We start from the raw sequence: 22,046 nt of genomic DNA on the forward strand, positions 1-22,046 counted from the left end.
GTTGCATTCCAGCCCCTTTAGCTCTGTGAATTTAGTTATTCTTTGTTTCACAATTTGTTCTGAAACTGTGTCATACTACTGGGTCAGACTAACAGGTCTGTAATTGCCCAAATCACTCCCCCCTCCTTATATATAGGTAGGACATTAGCCATTCTCCAGTTACATGTTACTAAGCCAAATAGATAGATGTATTAAAAATCCTTGCTACTAACTAGACTAGCAATCTCAAGTGCCAGTTCTTTCAATATTCTGGGATGGAAGTTCAGTCCCCCCCAGTGAGTATGCATAAGCTCTATGTGTTCTTTATTATTATCCTTATTGAAAACTGAAGCAAAGTATCAGTGAGTTTTGAGGCCATACCTATATTAGACTTTTGTCTCCTTCCTATTCATACTGCATAGCAGCCAAATTTCATCCATCCTTATTCTCTTTTTATCTATATAACTAAAAAACCTTCTTTATTTTAATGTCCTTGGAAAGTGCTGATTCAGCTTGACTTTTAGCAGTTCTCACTTTATTCCTGCATTTTCTAACCTCCATGATGTAGCTTTCTTTACTGATCAACCACTTTTTCCATTCTGAATAGGCTCTCTGCTTACTTCTAATAGGCTTTTTAAGGTGGTTCTTCATCCATGTGGGTCTGGAGCATTTCTCTACAAGTTTTTTCTCTTTTACTTGGTATTCCTATTTTGGATTGTTTTGGATAGCTGATTTGAAGAAATTCCAAACCTTCTCCTCATTTAAATCCTTAAGCTTTTCAGTCCAGTTGACTTTAACTAATTCCCTTTATTTCCCGAAGTCTTCCCTTTTGAACTTAAAAAGCCTAGTTGATTACCTGGTTTTGATTATCCTTCCATTTAATTTAAACTGAATCAATTTGCGATTACTCAATCCAAAGTAATTCCTACGACCAACCTGTCTATGATGGCCTTACCAAAGCCAAGTCTAAAATTGCATCAACTCAAAAATCTCTGCCAAAAGATTTGCCAGTGTCTCACAGATGCTCTACCTGATTCCTGAAATAGGAGTGACCCAGTGAGCTGCAGAAATTCTTCCGCCAGATCGGAATCCATGTTGATGACTCTTGCTGCTGGGAGCATGCATCTCTGAAAATGGCTCAGCTGGATGTGTCATTGGGCTCAAATCCCTTCCTGTCAAGTCATGAAGTATGGACACACAAGGTGCCCCACAGTCCACTATGAACCAAGCCCTAGAGTGGCGATAGCTGGTGAGGGTGCTAGGAAGGAACCCTGGGATAAGCTAGGGTATGCCACCAGAAGCAGAAGGTCTGACTCGAGTCTGCATCATGCAGTATGAAGATGTCAGCAGTGTTGGGTGGCCCATGCTTACAGTGCAGTGTGGATGCTTAAGTACAGGCTTGAAAACACTGAATCTGGAAGCCGGGTCCCACAGACACTGGCTTACTATGCAGTGGAACCAAAACCACAATGGCAGAGCATTCGTTATGGTCACAGATGGCATTTACCTGACTGAGCTGTCCGTTCAGAATAGATCGTTACTTTTGAGTACTGTTGTCATGCCAAACCCTCAGATGTTTGGCTTCAGTAGGCGATGTGTGTGTATGTGGCTGCTGTGGCTCTCTGTGTATGTGTGAGAAGCTCATTTATGAAATGAAAACCACCAAGAGCAGAGATGGAATTTGGCTATTTAGCTAGAGAGAATTTCCTCTAAATTCCTGGGTTTTTCCCAAATGTGACTCAGTTGCTCTTTTATTCCCTTCTGGCTGAACTGCCTTTTCTAATGCTTTTAAACTGCAGCTAAAGGCCATCTAATGTGCTGAGATATCAGGGATGTCAGGTCTGGCTCTTCCATAAACAAAGATGCACTTCCTGTTTCCTTCATTCGGGGAGCTAAATTGTAATGGTGTGGATGGAAGACTGTTTTCCATACGACTGAGAATAATTTACAGAAGCTTGTGATCATACAAAATTATACCGTGCTTCAGAAATTCTCTTGTAGATTTAAAATATCTCTTTTCTTAGCTGCAAGAATAAGCATGAGTTGATCAAAATAGCTTAGCTCAAATCTGAGGTTTTGCCTTGCAACCTGCTGCTGCAGTTGCATTCAGTGAAGTCTGCATAGCTTAAATACATGCATAATCCTCCCCGAATACACATACATCTCAGAACTTAGACTGTTTCTGCAGAGGCTTTATTAAGTTTGAAAAACAGAATACCTTAACTAGTGATGGTATGATTGGCTGTAAGGTTCTAAGTGTTTACAGAGACCGTTTTGCTGTTTTTAGCAGTGTAACCCAGTATGTTGTACATTTCCTTTACTCTCCTCTACCTAAACACACACATCTTCAGATCTAAGCCTGGCTAAATCAAACTACTATTTTTTCTACCTTATATCTTGATGTCAGTGACTCTAAAGATGTTAATGTGGTTTCTTGCTAAAGAAGTCCTTTTACAGAATACCGTTTTTTAATCATGCTGGTCCAAATCCTCTTTCTCCTCTTGACAAATAGATTATTACTGGATTGCTCAACAGCATTAATATACTTCTGGTGTAAGAATAAGGTATACATTTTAATACCTCTAATTTACCTATTGTGAAAATACCATTGCAGTTTCACAGTTAAGATTGAGTTGAATTTTAGTCATACAGCAGGGATTCAACTACTCAGTTACATGTGAAGAATACAGCGTATTCTCCCCAGAATTATAGCACTTGCTCTTTAAGGACAGGTTTGATTTTCTGGGCATTTACAAGTAAATCCATTAAGTTATTTAGTATTTAAAATTAAAAATGAATCTACAATGAAGCAGAGAAACTGCCATCTAGCCCTGCCCCATTATACCTGCAGCCAATTCTAAGGGTACGTCTACACTACAGGATAATTCCAATTTTACATAAACCAGTTTTATAAAACAGATTGTATAAAGTCGAGTGCACGCCGCCACACTAAGCACATTAATTCAGCGGTGTGCGTCCATGGTCCGAGGCTAGCGTTGATTTCCGGAGCATTGCACTGTAAGTAGCTATTCCGTAGCTATCCCATAGTTCCCGCAGTCTCCCCCGCCCCTTAGAATTCTGGGTTGAGAGCCCAGTGGCTGATGGGGCAAAAATCATTGTCGCGGGTGGTTCTGGGTAAATGTCGTCAGTCATTCCTTCCTCTGGGAAAGCAACGGCAGACAATCATTTCGCGCCCTTTTTCCCTGGATTGTCTTGGCAAACGCCATAGCATGGCAACCATGGAGCCCGTTCAGCTTTTTTTTTTTTTTTTTTTTTTAGTCACCGTATGTGTACTGGATGCTGCGGACAAAGGCGATACGCCAGCGCTATGCATCAGCATTCATTTGCTTTTGCATGATAGCAGAGATGGTTACCAGTCGTTCTGTACCGTCTGCTGCCAGTGTAATTTGGCAATGAGATGACGGTTATCTGTCCTCCTGTGCTGTCTGCTGCTATCATGGGTGCCCCTGGCTGAGGTCTGCCGGGGGCGCAAAAGCAAAACTGGGAATGACTCCCCAAGTCAATCCCTCCTTTATGGTTTCTAAAAATAGTCAGTCCTGCCTAGAATTTGGGGCAAGTGTACTAGAGAAGCAGTGTATCAGAGAGTACAGCTGCTCCGTGTCAGATCCCTCAGAAATGATGAGCTACATGCCATTCATGGGTGGTGCCCCTGCAACAACCCCACCCATTGCTTCCCTCCTCCCCCAACCTTCCTGGACTACCGTGGCAGTGTCCCCCCCATTTGTGTCATGATATTATAAAGAATGCAGGAATAAGAAACAGTGACTTGTTAGTGAGATAAAATGAGGGGGAGGCAGCCTCCCTGTGCTATGACAGTCCAGGCAGGACATTAAGCGGTGCGGGGGAGAGGAGCCCAGCATCCCGCTGCTATGATAGTCCAGGCAGTACAGAATCTTTTCTTTACACCAGAAAGGGAGGGGGCTGATGGAGCTCAGCCCCCCGTGGCTATGATGAAGACGGTTACCAGCCGTTCTGTACCATCTACTGGGAATGACCAGGAATCATTTCTATTTTTACCCAGGCGCCCCTGAGGCCAGCCAGGGGTATTCAGCAGTTATCAAGCATGTACTGTCTGCCACCAGGGAGGGGAGAGGAGCGGATACTGCTCTTCATTGCTGCAGCATCGCGTCTACCAGCAGTATTCAGTAGACATAGGCTGACATTGAAAAAAGTCAAGAAACGATTTCTTTCCCTTTTCTTTCACGTGGGGGGGAGGGAGTAAATTGACGAGCTATTCCCTGAACCACGCTGGACAATGTGTTTGAACCTACAGGCACTGGGAGCTCAGCCAAGAATGCAAATACTTTTCGGAGACTGCTGTGGACTGTGGGATAGCTGGAGTCCTCAGTACTCCCTCCCTCCCTCCATGAGCGTCCATTTGAGTCTCTGGCTTCCCGTTACGCTTGTCACGCAGCACTGTGTAGCCTGTAGATTTTTCTTCCCAAACGCTTTGGCATTTCGTCTTCTGTAACGGAGCTCTGATAGAACAGATTTGTCTCCCCATACAGCGATCAGATTCAGTATCTCCCGTACGGTCCATGCTGGAGCTCTTTTTGGATTTGGGACTGCATGGCCACCTGTGCTGATCAGAGCTCCACGCTGGGCAAACAGGAAATGAAAATCAAAATTTCGCGGGGCTTTTCCTGTTTACCTGGCCACTGCATCCGAGCTGAGATTGCTGTCCTGAGTGGTCACAGTGGTGCACTGTGGGATACCGCCCGGAGACCAATGCCGTCGATTTGCGGCCGCACTAACCCTAAACTGATATGGTAATACCGATTTTAGCACTACTCCTCTCATTGGGGAGGAATACAGAAACTGATATATAAAGAGCCCTTTATATCGATATAAAGGGCCTCGTAGTGTGGACGGGTACAGCGTTAAATCGGTTTAACGCTGCTAAAATCGGTTTAAATGCATAGTGTAGACCAGGCCTAGGCCTGCAGGGTGGAGAAAAGGAGAGATCCTGGCTCATTTGGGGGCCGACTGGTGCAGCTAGGGCAGGAGCTAGCTGCCTCCCTATGTGAGGGGAAGGATCACTCACCTGCCCACCAAGGCAACCACCAGGGAGGAAGCACTGTCACCCTGGCCGTGGGAGACTGTGGAGGAGACCTAGGAGCCTTCAGCTCTGGAGGCAACTGAGTGGGCAAAGCCCAGCGACGGTGTAGGGCTCAGCCTGACCAACTTGCAGCTGCCCTGCCTGAAGGAAACTGAGACCGTGACAAGGTGCTGCTCACAATCCATGAGAGGACCCTATGGGAAGCAGGCCACACAGCTAATTGGCTAGAGTGGCCACACCCCAAAATGAACAGACACTGGTAGGAAGTAGCCCAGGGCAGCAAATTTGGACTCTTCCAAGGAGGTCTGTCCCTGTTCTAGGATTGACAAACACAGGGCACTGGTCTGGGACTTGGTGGAGAGGGAAGGCCCGGGTCCCCTTACCTGTCCCCTGACCTTAAAGATCGAGGCCCAGCAATCTGGCTTCAGGTGAAATGGGGCGGGGCTCGCTGAGCCCAAAAACTCTTTAACCCTTGCTGTGCTGGCTGGCAGTTTCTCTGCTTCATCGTAGGGTCCTTTAAGAAATTAAGCTCCTGATGTTAGCCCAACAACTTAAAAAAATTGGACCACTGTAGTATTATAAACAATTGTGAACTACAGGGACAAAGTTCTTTAGAAAAATGAATTTGAACTTTTTATAAAAACATTCCTAAAATGTCTCCTTTTGAAAGGTACCTGGAGACAGAGGGTGAAATCTTGATCCCATTGAAGTGAACAGGAGATTTGCCATTTACTTCAGTGGGGCCAGCATTTCCCCTAGAAGCTTAAAGCACATTCTACCAGTTCAGAAGTTTTATTATCCGCTAAGTGATCACTTACACAAACTGGGTTTAGTATTTTTATTTCTTTTAAATCATTAAAACAATTTTAAAAATAAATGTCTATAATCTCTGAAACCCAAGTAAATGTGTAGGATGACTCTGATTAAAGGAAGTGACAATTCTTCTTCCAGTGGTGTCCCTGTGGCTGCGCCACTCTGTGTTTTGGTGCGTCCCTGCTCTGGACATCAGAGATTTCTCACAGCAGCACTTGGTCAGGGGAAGGGCACTCACAGGAGTTGTCTCGTGCAACTATTGGCACCTCCTGTAGCGTGTGCACCCCCGATCGCCCCCTCAGTTCCTTCTCAAATGTCCTCGGCTGCAGACGGAGCTCTGCGGCACTGCTCTCTTTGATACTGTCTGAAAGAAAAAAGTAAAAAAAAAAGTTACAAGTTACATAGGAACTTATTAGTCAATACTTAGTTACATTGTTTAGTTAGTCTTAGTCTATACATAGTTACATAAGTTCCTCTTAGAGGTTTTTCTGAAAAATAAAATAAAATGAAGAAGAAAGAAGACTTTTCTCTGGCTTAACTCCCCATTTGGGAACAGTTTCTACAGTTTACCATTACAATTAACTCCCACCCTTATCTCTCGAGGTGGGGCGGGGCTTAATTGCAATCAGGCCAGGCTCAACAGGATTTAAAAAGTATGACTCCTGCTGTGAACTGATGCCAGTCCCTGACGTGCATCTGCTATCTGGGAGAAACTCATATTTCCCAGAAATGCATACATCGCACCAGCTTAACAACAAGAGCAAGATATGACAGGGATCTCCACTTGAAAATGCTTCTGCTGGAGAAATCCGTCCAACCTCCGCGAGAGACGTCCTCCAGGAGTCTCGTAAACCGAGATCCCTGAGCTCTAATAAGGCTCTGACTTCCAAACTGTCAGGAAGCGAGCCTTGACCTCTCCGGCAAGGGTCTCTCAGAAAAAGAGAGCTTCCCCAGTGAGATCTTTATCCTCAGTGCTCCACTCATCCAGAGTGAGCACTTACAAGGCACCAGGCTCCTCCAGCACTGCCCCTCAGCGGACCCCTGCTGAGCCCCAGTGCGCGGCACCAGAGTTGAGACATCAGGTCTCCTCCACAGCACCGACTACCCTGGTGCAGAGTGCGGCACAGGCAGCGGCACCGCAATCAATGCTGCTGCCACCGGCACCGACCCAAGACTTGATGCTGGCTAACAAACCAAACCCGGCACTGGTCAGCACTCCGACGGTAGACCGCAACCCCATGGCAGGACCAGCGCAACTCCTGCATACTGAGGACATAGCAGTTTCTTCAACACCGTAGTCACCACTGCTCGGCACACTCTCTGAGCTACCATCCTTCATCTCCTGCACCACTCTCCATGCATAGTGGTGAGGAAGGAGAGAGACATGCAGGACAACTGCTTCCCCTTTCAACGTTCATCCCCATCACAGATGAGACCTACATGGAACGCTGTGAAGCCTAAGCCTCATCTTTCCAAGCATTCACAGCCCTGGTATGCACAGCACTGGCCTTACCCTTTACCACCTTACCCATTGCAATGGCCACAATGGGGTCCTTGGCCCACATATCAGAACCCTTCTTCTGGTCCCCCCCCTTCCCCAGCACCAAGAGGTTCCAGAGTGCACCCATCATTACCACACAGAGAAACCTCTGACCCCCCCGAGACAGAGAGAGAAGAGGAAGAGATATTATCTCAGGCAGACCTGGATGATTCACTGCCTGCCCCATACTCATCTTCTTCATCAGACGAAGCAGTGACGCCATCTACCCCTACGACACCAGATGACCTGAAACAATTCCAAGAACTCTTCAAAAGAGTAGCAAACAGCCAAGAAATTGGCTTCCATAGGTGCAGGAGAAACAACATAAGTTGTTAAAGATCTTACAACCGGCATCATCGACCAAGATTGCCCTCCCCGTGGATGAGGTTATAATGGAGCCTGCGGAGGTAATATGGCAAACACCAACCAGCATCAGCACCACCCACCAACAAAAGAGCTGACAGAAAATACTTCGTTCCAGCCAAAGGCATGGAATTTTTGTTTTCACACCCTCAGGCCTGCTCTCTGGTAGTAGAGGCTGCTAATCAGCACAGTAAATGGTCTCATTCTGTTCCTCACTGCAAGATAAAGAACACAAGAGACTGGACCTCTTTGGGCGGAAAGTTTACTCGTCAGCCACCCTTCTGCTTAGAATTGCCAACTATTCTGCTCTACTAGCAAATTATGACTACTCTAACTATAGTAAAATACAAGAGCTCGTGGAGGACCTCCCCGAGCATAAATGTCCTCAGCTCAACACCATTATCAACGAATGTCAGTTAATAGCCCGCACAGTGCTGCAAGCCTCAATGGGTGTAGCAGACACAGCTGCCCGAACAACTGCAATAGCCTTCCTGATAGGTTGGGGTGCCGACTTGGGTCATCACAATATACAAGGCAGGTGGTCTGCAACAGAAACCTGACTACATATCAATCTCCTGGAACTCCACGTGATACACAGTGCATGCTGACACTTCCTCCAACTCATATGAGAAACCTCAATCTCTATTCTCACCGACAATGTAGCGTGCATGTTTTACATCAGTCGCCAGGTCTCACTTGCTATGTGTAGAAGCCATGAATTTATGGAACTTCGGCATCTGCATCAATATAAACATCACAGCCTCATACCTACCAGGGTGCCAAAACACTACAGCTGACAACCTCAGCAGGCACTTCTCACAGGAACACAAGTGGAAAATCCACAACAGTGTTCTCGGCATGATGTTCCAAAAATGAGGTCACTCAGTAATCGACCGTTTCACCTCAGCAACAAATCACAAATGTCCACTATTTTGCTCCAGGGCAGGCCTGGCACCAGGATAGTTAGGGGATGCCTTCCTCATCCCATGGAATGCATCATTCATGTATGCCTTCCCGCCAATACCACTGATCCCATGTGTCATCCTCAAGATATGACTCAACAGAGCATATATCATTCTTCTTGTCCTCACATGGCCCTGACAGACTTGGTTTCCATACCTCTCACATCTAGCAGTCTGTGCTCCACAACTGCTGCCTTTCCAGATGGACCTACTTTCTCAGAACAAGGGCCTGACGCTCCATCCAGACCCAGCGAAACTCCATCTCAAAGCATGGCTCCTCTCTGGTTCCAACGTGGGGAATTGAACTGTTCGGAGAAAGAAAAATAGGTATTACTAAATAGCCGTTGCCTCACCACTGGAAATACTTACTGCGACAAGTGGAGAAGATTCTCCCTTTGGTGTCAGCAAAAACAGTGGGACGTGACTGTGGCACCTCTAGCTATGATCCTAGACAACCTTCTAGACCTGAAGGAAATGGGGTTAGCCATAAGTTCTATTAAAATACACCTGGCTGACATAATGGCCCTTCACAAACAGATAGAAGAGGCTTCAATATTCACTCACCTGGTTACGCGGTGCTTTCTAGCAGGTATACAGAACATGTACCCAGAAGTACACCAACCTGCACCACCATGGGATCTCAATCTTGTGCTCAAATGTCTCACGAGACCACCCTTCAAACCTCTAGCAACCTGCTTGTTCCTACATATGTCAATGAAGGTCACATTCCTAGTGGCAATCACGTCTGCCAGATGTGTCAGCGAAATAGGAGCATTGATGGCTGAACCACCGTACATTGTATTTACCAAAGACAAAATCATGTTACGTCCTCACCCAAAATTCTTGCTCAAAGTGGCTACAAATTTTCATTTTAAACAAACCAGACACTTACCTGCCTTCTGTCCCAAGTCACATAACAACTCTTGAGAAGCAACGTTGCACATGCTAGATGTCAGATGGGCTGTAGCCTTCTACTTGGACAGAACTAAACCATTTTGCAAGTCACCAAGACTATTCGTCTCTACAGCAGAGCTCTCCAAGGGCTCTACAGTATTGACTCAGAGACTCTCGAAATGAGTCTCTACCTGTATTAAAACTTGCCACCATTTGCATCACAAAGAACCCCACGTGGGCATCAGATCCCACTCAATGCGAGCCATGGCAACATTGACTGCATTCTTGAACAGTGTCCTCTTAATAGATATTTGTTGAGCTGCAACCTGGACGTCGCAGAACACTTTTGCAAAGCATTATGCTATCACCCAGCCTTGTCTCAGACTCTATCATTGGCCTCACAGTGCTCTCATCATTGTAAGTTCTTTTCTTTCTTTATATTTTATAGTCTTAAGTGTATGTTTTATACTTGTTTCTTTCATTAGTTTCCTAATTTTTAGGGTAATTTCAGATTTTACAGATTATTTTCATTAAGAAGTTTCATTTAAAATGCTTATCTATACTGAAGAAGACAAGTTCAGGCTTCATTAATATCCTCACTGCCTGAACAGCTAACTCAGACGCAAAGTAGATAGGGAAATAGGTTGTGCTGTATTTACAGCCATCACCTCACCTTGCACAAGTCAAGAAAGTGGAAATGCCTCAACTAGGCTATACTCCTCTATCAGCTTTTGCTGTGTGAAGACAATGAGACATTTGCTGGTAAATCATTTATGTACTTTGAAGACTCCACCCTTAGGTACCTAAATGGGAGCCTAACTTGAAAATGTTGGCCTGTGCGCATAAAAAAGTTCACAATAACTTTGTTAATAACTTTTCATTGTTAACAGTGAAGCAATTTTGTTTTCAAGTGACAGAAATTTTACGCTATGAAGAGAAAAGCTTTTAACAAAAATTTTAGCCCCTGATGCTACAAACATGGGCTCAATCATGTGAGTAACATACCTGCTCACGTGTTTGTAGGAACAGGGCCTTTCTTTTCAATGTTCAGTTTTTTGTCTAGAGCAGTTTTGTAAAATTTAAATTAAATTCCCTACCACCTTGTCATGGGGTCTGCTCCCTACCAATGACAAAGATGAGAGTGGTGTTAATTCAATCAACAACTGACTAAAAATGTTGCCTGTGGCCAGGGCCGGTGCAACCATTTAGGCGAACTAGGCGGTTGCCTAGGGCGCCAAGATTTGAGGGCGCCAAAAAGCGGTGCCCCCCCAATTTTTTTTTATGGTTGCAGCCACTGCTGCTGGAGGGGTAGTCTGAGCTGCCTGCGGCAGCAGCTGCCTGCAGCCGGCAGCCCAGGGCGCCCCCGGGGTCAGCGCGCCGCCGCGGCAGCCCAGCAGCCCAGGGCGCCCCCGGGGTAGGGCGCTGGCTCAGCAGGCCAGCATCCTGGGGTGCCCCCGGGGTCAGCGCGCCGCTGCGGCAGCCCAGCAGCCCACGGCGCCCCCGGGGTCAGGGAGCTGCCCCGGCAGCCCACGGCGCCCCTGGGGTCAGGGAACCGCCCCGGCAGCCCAGGGCGCCCCCGGGGTCAGCACGCCGCCGCTGCTGCCCGGCAGCAAACGGCGCCCCCCGGGTCAGGGAGCCGCTGCGGCAGCCCAGAGGTTCGGGCTGACGGTGGCTGCGCAGACCCAGGGGAATCCCTGAGCTGCAGGCAAAGGCTCAGAATCCCTCTCCCTCCCAGAGCAGGGGCTCCAGCCTCTGCAATTTTTCTCGTTGCCCGGCTGGGCAGAGCTGCGCAGCTCTGCTTAGGGCATGTGGCAGGGGCCCTGCGACAGCGGCACAACACCAGGGCCTCAGCTTCTGGAGGAAAGCGGCGGCTGCCCCCTGGCTCAGCCTCCACGTCAGCCCCAGCGAGGGGCATGGAGAAGAAAAGAGCCTCAGCAGTGGTCTGGTGGAGTGGAGGAAGAAAGAGGACCCCAACGCTCATGCATTGGGCAAGGTAAGCAAGTGCCTCCCCATTGGTCGGCCTCAGGTGCCTGTGCTCCTGCCCCCTTGGTCCTTCGCTGGTCCCTGCTCCTGCTCCCCTTGTGCCTGGATGGTTGGAGAGAACAGCAGCCTGCAGAGCTGAGCTGCCCCAGTGCCCCCAGGCACCTCCCTGACCCCATCCCCCCCAGAGCCCTGACCCCCAGCTCCGAGCCTAGTCCTTCTGAGCTGGAAACCCCCTCGACCTCATCCCCCCACAGCCCTTACCCCCAGCTCTGAGCCCAGCCCCTCTGAGCTGGACACCCCCTTGACCCTATCTCCCCACATCCTTGAGCCCAGCCCCTGTGAACTGGGCACCCCTGAACCCAGAGCCCAGCTCCCCACCTAGCCATGGGCAACAACAGCACCACCCCCAGGCAACGACAGCCCATTGGTACCAACTATCACAATCACCCAGCAACTGCCCATTATGTAATTTCAAATGTATACATACCATTACAGCTTTTAATGTTTTTAAATAATGTATTTAGTTTATTTTCAAATTATTACAAATTAATTTTTGAATGTATTTCACTAGTTATTTTTTACATTTCCTAATACATGTTACTATAGTATTGCAAATTTTTTATGGGAGGGGCCCCCGATTTTGCTTTGCCCAAGGCCCCCGAGTCCTCTGGGCAGCCCTGTCTGAGTTTTAAGCCCTGGTGCTGTGTTTTGCCTGCAACAGGCAGGCCTAAGCCTGTGAGTGGCCCCCATAGCAGCTGCCTGAAAAAGTGCTTGGGGGAATCATGCAGAAGGAGCGTGATATTTGTTTGAGTTCTCTCCTCATGGAGGCTGTGCTCCTCTTGGTGCAGGACAGCAGTCTCAGCAGGACTCTAGGCCCAGCACCTTGCCTCAGTTTGTAGATTTGTAGTGCACCCATCACCGGGCTCAGTCTGGCACCGCTACCCCTCACCAGTGCCCAAGAAGCTGTCAAAAAAGTTGGATGGACTGGTTAGGTTAGTTGTCATGCTGTTGCTTGGCCAGTGTAGAGACCACTGAATGCATAGTATTCCTCTATGATGTTCTGTCCTGAGCAAAATTGGCATGTTATGAGGTAGTGCCTGTGAGGGACAGGTGTCTGTTTATGTATCCAGCCATCATGTCTTAGGTCTTCTTAGGGGGGAGCTTTTCCATCCTGCTTTCATTGGTGACATCTGTGATGCTCTGGTAGACATCTATGAAGACAATACTCTGACAGGATCATCTGGCAATACATCACGAGTTGATGCAAAGGCTCTTACAAAAGCCATTTCTAGTTTCAAGTTTCTTGTTTCTCTTGTTTTATGGTATGACATATTGTTTGAGATCAACATAACTAGCAAACAACTTCAGGCAAAAGAATTTGATATATGTGATGCCATTAATCAACTTGGAGAAACCAAGAAGTTTCTTGTGGGCTGCAGAAGTGACGCAGCCTTTGAGAAAACATTGGTAGATGCAGGTGAACTTGCGGAGGAGTTGGATGTACCGGCACTTTTTGAACCAGATCCAATCCATATTAGAAAGAAGAGGAAGCAGTTCATATATGAAGCAGATGACGAACTTATTTATGATCTGAAAGAAAAATTCAAAGTGAACTTTTACTTTGCAGTCATTGACACAGCAATACATTCGGTTGAAGAAAGATTCACATTGATGCAGCAAATCAGTTCAGTATTTGGCTTCATATATGATGTTTACAGTTTGCAAAATAAAACACCAAAGCAAATTATGGAACATTGCTTGAATCTGGAGAAAGCTTTGCAACATGGTGAATCCAAAGATATTGATGCCTTTGACTTGTGCAGTGAATTGCAAGCTATTGCAAGACGAGTCCAAAGGAGTTCATCACCCCAAGATGTATTGAACTTCATATGGGAAAATAAGCTGACAGATAGTGTCCCTAACACAGTTATTGCTCTTCGCATCCTCTTTACTCTCCCAGTTTCTGTGGCCAGTGGTGAGCGAAGCTTCTCGAAGCTCATGTTGATAAAAACATATATGCGAACATCAGTGTTGCAACAAAGAATTGTTGGGCTATCTACCTTGTCAATAGAACATGACATTGTTCACAGCATTGACTTGGAGGAACTTGTTTCTAAATTTGCTAAACTTAAAGCGCGGAAACATAAATTCTAAATCATAACATTTTATTCTGTGACCGTGTATTGTGTACAATGTATGTGATTTTTGGGGGAGGGGAGGGCGCAAGATGGAAGTTTCGCCTAGGGCGCAAAATATCCTTGCAGCGGCCCTGCCTGTGGCAGCAGAACCCTCTCCCCACTGTAGAGCCTTATGGCCCTGCAAAGAGTGCTGGAAAGTCCACATGTGTGCATATCAGGCTTCTTAGTGGCAGTAACTTGGTATCTTTTATTAATGAAATTAGAAGATTGGCTGATAAAGGTAATAGTATTGATATAATAGATTTCTGTATGGCCTGTTACATGGTACAGCAAGATATTTTGATTAAAAAACTAGAAAGATATAAAATTAACATGGCATACATTAAATAGACTAAAAGCAGGCTAACTGATGTAGGCCTTGCATGAACAATGAGTGAAAACAGAAGTTAATGGACAAAGCAAGAATTCACAGGTGGCCTTGTAAATAACATGTAGTTAGTAGATAAAGAAATAGTAAGACAAGTAAGTGACAAGTTTGCCACTGCAACTTTATTTACTAGCATATTATGTAGCTTGTGGACAGTTCAGGATTTGTTTATGTATTATGCCTATGTTAGTCTATGTATATAAACTGATTTATATTTGTGCTTTTGGATTTGTAGTAAACCCCCTATACCCACCCTACTGCATTTGTGCTTGATCACCTCAGTGTAGTGTTGCTGTGTGCCAGTAAAGAAACTTCAGTGACAAGTCAGGATTCAAACCATGTTTTTGGATTCCAGGGACCGGGATAAAGTGTTCTCCCAGAACTGAATGAGGTGTTCTGGATAAACCGAGTAGGACAGGTCTCAGAGGGAATGTAATATAATCCGGGAAGCATCATAGAATTGGTCTCAGAGGGAATGTAATTGCAATCTGGGAATCATCATAGAATTGGTGTGTTTCTAGTAGGGTCACTCAGGGATTGGTTCTTGGCCCTGCAGTATTTAACCTTTTTATTAATGACCTGGAAGAAAGCATAAATTCATCATTGATAAAATGTTGCAGATGACACATAAATTGAGGGAGTAATAAACAATGAAGAGGACAGGTCAGGTCACTGATTCAAAGCAAACTGGATTGGTAAACTGGGTACAAGAAAATGTGTTTTTATATTTATACATCTGTGAACAAAGAATGCAGGCTATACTTACAGGATGAGGGAAGCAGTCACTGGGAAGCAGTGACTGAAAAAGATTTGGAGGTCATGTTGAATAATCAGTTGAATGTGAGCTCCCGAGGTTATGCTGTGGCCAAAAGGGCTAATGCAATCCTTAGATGCATAAACAGGGGAATCTCAAATAGGAGTAGAGAGGTTATTTCATCTCTGTATTTGGCATGCTGGAATACTGCAATCAGTTCTGATGCCCACAATTCAAGAAGGATGTTGATTAATTGGAGAGGATTGAGAGAAGCGACATGAAAATGATAAAAGGATTACAATTCATGCCTTATAGTGATAGACTCAAGGAGCTCAATCTATTTAGTTTAACAAAGCAAAGGTTAAGGGGAGACTTGATTAGAGCCTGTAAATGTCTACATGGGGAACCAATATTTAATAATGGGCTCTTCAGCCTAGCAGACAAAGGTATACCATGATCCAATGGCTAGAAGTGGAAACTGGACAAATTCAGATTGGAAATAAGGTGTAAATTTTTAATGGTAAGGATAATTAACCATTGGAACAATTTGCCAAGGGTTGTGTAGAGTCTCCGTCACTGATGACTTTTAAATTAAGATTGGAAGTTTTTCTAAAAATATCTACTCAAGGAATGGTTGTGGGGAAGTTCTATGTCCTGTGGTACACAGGAAGTCAGACTAGTTGATCACAGTGATCCCTTCTGGCTTTGGAATCTGTGAACCTATGTGTATGGGGGAGTACAGTCTGGCACACTGCTTTCCCAGAACTGCTCTCATTCTCCAACCTTCTATCCTTCTCAGTACATATGATTTAAAGCCAAAAGTCAGTGTAACACTACTGAGTTTTAATTAACCAGTTTATTATTATGTATGTCTCATTTAATCTTTTATGCAATCTCTTTTTGCTGTTTGAGTAAAAGTCTGAGCCACTTTTGTTGAGAGACTGCTTTTCCTTACTAATTTTTTTCCAGTACTAATTTCTCCCTATCGTTACTCACACCTTCTTGTCAACTGTCTGTAATGGGCAACTCTCTTATCACTTGAAAAGTTATTTTTCCTCCCTTGGTATCCTACTATTAATTGATTTATCTTGTTAGATTGACCTAACACTTGGTAAGGCACCCCCATCCTTTCATGTATTTATGCCTGCTCCTGTATTTTTTACCTCATACATCTGATGAAATGGGTTCTAGCCTACGAAAGCTTATGCCTGAATAAATTTGTTAGTCTCTAAGGTGCCATAAGGACTCCTGGTTTATTTTGCTGATACAGACTAACATGGCTACCACTGCAACCTGCTTTTCCTTAATCTCTTGTCTGATCTTTTAGATCAGGGGTCAGCAACCTATGGCACGCGTGCCAAAGACGGCATGTGAGCCAATTTTTAATGGCATGCTGGAGTCTGCCAGGACTCCAACATGCCACTAAAAATCCTGCCCAGCCCGGCGCACTCTCCTCTGCCCTCCACTTCCCCTGCGGGGGCAGGGAGCAGAAGCATAGCCGTGTGCAAAGGGTGGGCAAATGGCCCTACTCTCCCGGCATGGCAAGCCTCGGGGTCCGCGGTCCCGGGGCGGAGCGCGGGGCGGAGCACAGCAAGCTACCGGCCCCTCCTCTGCCTTCTCCCCTCCCCTGGAGCCCTGCCACCGTGCGCAGCGCTCTGGGGATCGGGGCTGCGTGCTCCTGAGGGCAGCGTTTGGCTCCGCGGGGAGGCAGACACGCTCCCCGCTCAACCGGAGGGGCGGGGCTGTGTGCTCCCACAGAGCAGTGTATCTAGCTCTGTGTGGAGCCTCATGGTAAGGGGCCCAGAGCTGGGGGGGTTGGATAAGGATGGGGACAGGGAGCAGGGTGAGTTGGATGGGGCGGGGTTAGAGGTGGGGGGATTGGATGGGGCATGGGAGTCCTGAGGTTTCTGAGGGGGCAGGGGGTGAATAGGGGTCAGAGCAGTCAGGGGACCGGGAGCAAGGAGGGTCTTGGAGGGGAAATTAGGGTGGGGGGGGTCTCTGAAGGGGATGGTCAGGCGACAAGGAGTGGGGGGGTTGTATGAGTTGGGAGTTCTGGGGGTCCTGTCAGGAGGCAGGGGTGTGGAAAGGGGTTGAAGCAGGCAGGGAGTTGGGGGGGTTGGATGGGTTGGGAGTTCTGGGGGTCCTGTCAGGGGACAGGGAGTGGTTGGATAGGCATGGGAGTCCCGGGGGTCTGGCTGGGGACAGGGCTGTGGATATGGGTTGGAGCAGTCAGAGGACAGGTAGGAGGTAGAGTCCAGTCTGGGGACAAGGAACAGGGAGGCTTAGATAGGGGTGGGGTCCCAGGAGGGGGTAGTCAGGGAACAAGGAGCAGCGGGGTTGAGAGTTATTAGGGGGGCAGTCACCCAGCACTCTCCCCTGAGCTCTGACATCCCCCCCACACACACCACGCCCTTTGCCCTGAGCCCCACACACCCCCCCCCCAGGCCCCTGCACTGAGCCCTGTACCTTCCTCATACATACCCAGCCCTCTGCTTAACTCCTTCATCCCCACCACCACCCGCAACCCTAGCCCTGACTCTGGCACCCCCATCCATACCCAGTGCCCCCTCTTCCCTGACACCTACACCCCCTCACATACCCAGCCCCCAGCCCTGACTCCAGCCCTCTGCCCCCAGCCCTCTGGGTCCTGGCCACCAGCCCCACACAGCCCGCTGCTGGTCTGGAGTTCTGGCTGACGGACCCTTGCCAGCTGGGGTCCCAGCCACAGACCTAGCTCAGCCCGCTGCTGGCCTAGGTCAGCAGAACCCCAGACCAGCAGCAGGCTGAGTGGACCAGCAGCGTAAGATCAACATTTTAATTTCATTTTAAATGAAGCTTCTTAAACATTTTGAAAACCCTGTTTATTTTACAATACAACACTAGTTTAGTTATATAATATATAGACTTATACAGAGAGACCTTCTAAAAAAACCATTAAAATGTATTACCGGCGTGCAAAACCTTAAATGAGAGTGAATAAATGAAGACTTGGCACACCGCTTCTGAAAGGTTGCCGACCCCTGTTTTAGATCAAGCCTCATTACTGGGGAAGCAGCATGATGTTTAGGTTATTTTCCAGTATAAAAGATTCTGGAGATTTTTATTTTATTTTTAGAAGCTCTAACACCTCAGTTATTTGCAGCAAGCTTTGGATTTTAGTAAGGAGAAAGTCCTGGGGCCAGAGGAAGTGCCCTTAGTTTGTATCATGAAATTCTGTTCAGGCTTGAATGAAAGATGAACTATTGAAATTTTAAATTTCCTTTCTCTTGCTTGCATTGTCAATAACACGTTGGGAGTCTGCCAAAATTCTAACTAAACATAAACTCATCTAAGATCATCATGACCATGCTGCTGCAAACATCACATAGCACACAGTGCTGGAAAACTTGAGCAGCTTCTCTGGGAGGGAGAGAAAATGAGATGGACTCTTCCTGTCCATCTCCCCAACCCCAAAACAAGCCCCAGTGGCCAATCCCCTCCCCTGCCCTGGAATGGTAACCTGCTGTGAGTGAATGTAGTTAGTCCTATAGCACAGACTATGCTATTTAAAGTTCAAACCCTGATGATGATGCATGATGGGGTTGTTAGAGGTGCAACAAATATAATTTACATTTACTTTTTTCCTTTAAAAAACCCTAGGAGATGGCATGCAATTCTTTAAAGAATGTTATTTAGGTTGCAAAGTCAAGCACTTAAAAGTTAGGAAATGCCAGAATTCAGCTTGCCTGTGCAATCTTAATTCAGCCTCCTGTGCTCATGCATTATGATAGTCTTTAATTACACAATTACATACTATTTTTGTTACTTTGAAGTACTTGACTTTGTAACCATAGTAGCATCCTTTTAGTGTGTGCTTTATGTATAAAACTGTACGTGTATTCAGAGAAAGAGATGAATGATACAAAAAAAAAAACCCTCAGGCTTTTGAACTTCCACCTGTGGTATTCTTATTATTTTATCTATGCAATATGCTGCTCCCTCAAAGAGGGGTAGAACACAAGCTCAGGGGTGACGATTTTCAAACATCCTGATGTTAGCTGTCTAACACCATATTTAGTCACTTGAATTAAGTGGTCTAATTTTCAAAAGTACAGAACGCCCAGCACCACCCATTGAGGTTCTGTGGTCTCCAGCCTCCTCCATTTCTTCCTTTGGTGACTGTTTTCAGACTTCAGAACCTTCGTTCTTTGCCTAGGGAAACTTTTCTGGCTTTTTAATCAAAAATCTCCCGTTGACATATTGAAATCAAGGCGAGTCTTTCCATTAACTTCACTGAGATTTGGCTTGGGCCCTCACAGCAGAGAGAGTGTGATAAGCATTTTGTCTCCAACTAGTGTGTGATGGTGGGATATGTCTGTGTAAAAGGAGGAACTCTATTTTGTATTATGTGCTGAACTCATGTCTAACCCAGCCTAGCCACGGTTAATGAATTGCATTCCTGGTAACTTCCCTTCTCAGGAAAGGTACTTGACACCAGCACTGAGGAGCCATCACAGAGCCATCAGAGGCTATAATTCTGGAATGGCTGTCTATTACTACCCTACCTCCATGGAACAATGGGTGTTCACCCCCCTTCCCCAGATTGGAGCACTCCAGGGGAGCACATGGCAAGGAGAGGAAGACTTTTTAAAGAGGGTGTGCTGCTCTGAGCAGGGGGTCTGACTGTGACCACATCAGCAGGAGAGAGAACACATAAGGGACGGGGCGGGGTGGGGGGTAATAGGAACCTATATAAGGTAAAGGCCTTATATCAGGACTGTCCCTTTAAAACTGGGACATCTGTTCACCCTAGCCTGAAATGGTGACAAACCTTGGACTCATAGAAGGGACACAGATCAGACTAAGGGAGGCTTTGTCTCTGGACTTCCGTTGTGTTTGAAGAGATCTGAAAGTCTTGATGCTGTCAAGAGTAAAGTGACTTTGGTCAAGAAATTTGTTTGCTAACCCTGTGTTCTTTGATGTCCTTGAAGGGGCTGAACTAGAAGCCAGAGTGACCACATCAAGGTGGAACTCTGGAGGAATGCATGTAAGCCACTGGGGGGCTCAGGAGGTCTGAGGCACTGGTTTCAAGGTCTGGGGTGGCTGGACCGTCCCAAGGGAAGGGCTCAGACAAAAGGTCTGTCCTACATAGCCAGAATCTTTACCCAGACCCAGATGACATGGAAACATGTGAAACTGAGCAGTTAGGTCCACTTAGAACAGACTGGTATCTGTGCAGAGGGGTACCGCACCTGGTGATAACATAGTGGACACAGGCCTTTCCTGTAAGAAGACTCTCAGGTCAGCCTTTGCCAGTTATTTGAGTTTTCCAGAAAAGACTCATGGTGGGTAACCCAGAGGAGAAATAACAAGGACCATCCCATTGATGATGTGCACTAAGTTAAGTGTCAAAGGGAACAAATATTGTCATTTTTTAACTTCAATAATCATTTACCAAATATCATTGGGCCTCCAGTTTTCAAGTTAAACTCATTATCAGGTCTTCTTCAGAAAAGAGCACACAACAGAAATACCATACAGTAGTGATTACGAAAAGAAAAAAATTTTCTTATCCCATTTTCTCTCATTTCAGGTGCTGGGGCCATTTGTGGCATCTGAATTTTGTATCGTTAGTTCTCTAAGCACTGCATCTTACTACCTGCTTCATGCACATGCATGGCACCATGGCCAGTCCTCAGGAGCACCTGAGCTGGCCTTCCTCTACAAACTTGATCAACAAAACTTTCAATGAAGACAAAGACTTCAGTGGGATACATGGTGATCATGCGCCCACCGGAAACCATCCTTCACCTGAGATCATAGAGGATGTGCTAGAGAAGGGCTTACTTCAGGCAGATCTAATAGAAAATGTTGGCAGTCCAGTCACCACAGCGGTGTTGACCAGCGTCAGCGAGGACTCTAGAGACCAGTTTGAGAACAGTGTGCTGCAGTTGAGAGAACAGGATGAAGCTGAAACAGCTGTGCCCCAGGGCCACAGTAACACAATGGATGGAGAGAATAACAGTGGGACAGATGACATTAAAATCCAGTTCAGCAGATCCGGGAGTGGGAGCAGTGGGTTTCTTGAGGGACTTTTTGGCTGTTTGAGGCCAGTATGGAACATCATAGGGAAAGCATACTCCACGGACTACAAACTGCAGCAACAAGGTAAGCCTGCGCCACAGAAATGCTCCCAGTGCATTTCTTCTTCCCTTCATTTCTTTTAAAATGGAGTTTGGGAGGATGAGGATGCTAAAAGCAATTAAATCCTTTTCCCAGCTTTCCACATGACCATTTGTCTGACACTCCCATATCTAACACAAAGAGTTGCACAGAAAAGTTACTCCGTAGTGAACCACAAGCGTGGAATTGTATAAGCTAGAGATGGAAAAGACCACTTACATGATCTACTCCATCCCCTGAACTGGGAGGTGACAGACATTGAAGTTGAGACAATTATTTAAATTAGTCAGGACTAGAGAAATCTACAGGAAACCTCAGGGACATAATCAGGTTAGGTGACTGGACAGCACATGGCTGATTAAAAATAATGTTGACAAATGCAAGGTAAGGTACAGTGGAGGAATAGTTGGAACTGCTCACAGACCTTCCACCCTACAATCTTAATGCAGGATTTTCCCATGTTGTATGTATTAGCTAGTGTTGTGTCCAGTCCAGTACTAAATATCTGAGACATTGGGGCTTCCATCACTTCCCTTTGAGAATATTCCACTGCCTCACACATCTTGTTATCAGGAAGACTTTCAACATTTAAAATTTTGCTCCACTCCTTCCTTTTATCTCCCCTCCCTCCCACGCTGAACAATTTTTCTGTGATCTTGGTGTTTACACTTTTCATATATTTGTGGACAGTTATCATGCTCTGCATCCTTTAATTCTGATATAAAAGAGCAGGACAGAGAGAGGTGGTGTGAGAACAAATGGATCACCAAAAATTGTGGATATTAATGAAAATTGTTAATATGTGTTAATAAGGTTATGAGCTTCTGGCCTATGTATAGTATATCTTTCAAAATATAACCTGTCTCCAGCTTTGGAAAGGAAAAATGCACATTATAACAAACAAGCTGTCATTTGAAATAGGAAAGTGTGACGAGGTGAACTCACCCCGCA

The 22,046-nt window shown here is 46.1% G+C and overlaps 1 protein-coding gene across 3 annotated transcripts in view; it reads left to right on the forward strand.

The window, feature by feature from the left end:
• The window catches only part of MAP3K13 (mitogen-activated protein kinase kinase kinase 13), a 159,989-nt gene that overhangs the window by 75,202 nt on the left and 62,741 nt on the right, over positions 1–22,046 (forward strand). For all 3 annotated transcript variants that reach the window (XM_030576405.1, XM_030576404.1, XM_030576406.1), the window contains one exon: positions 20,506–21,080. In XM_030576405.1, coding sequence (XP_030432265.1) covers positions 20,579–21,080 — 502 coding nt within the window. In that variant the 5' untranslated portion in view covers positions 20,506–20,578. The remainder of the gene's footprint in view (positions 1–20,505; positions 21,081–22,046) is intronic.

This window comes from Gopherus evgoodei, chromosome 9 (genome assembly GCF_007399415.2).
Source record: "Gopherus evgoodei ecotype Sinaloan lineage chromosome 9, rGopEvg1_v1.p, whole genome shotgun sequence".
Taxonomy (NCBI): Eukaryota; Metazoa; Chordata; order Testudines; family Testudinidae; genus Gopherus; species Gopherus evgoodei.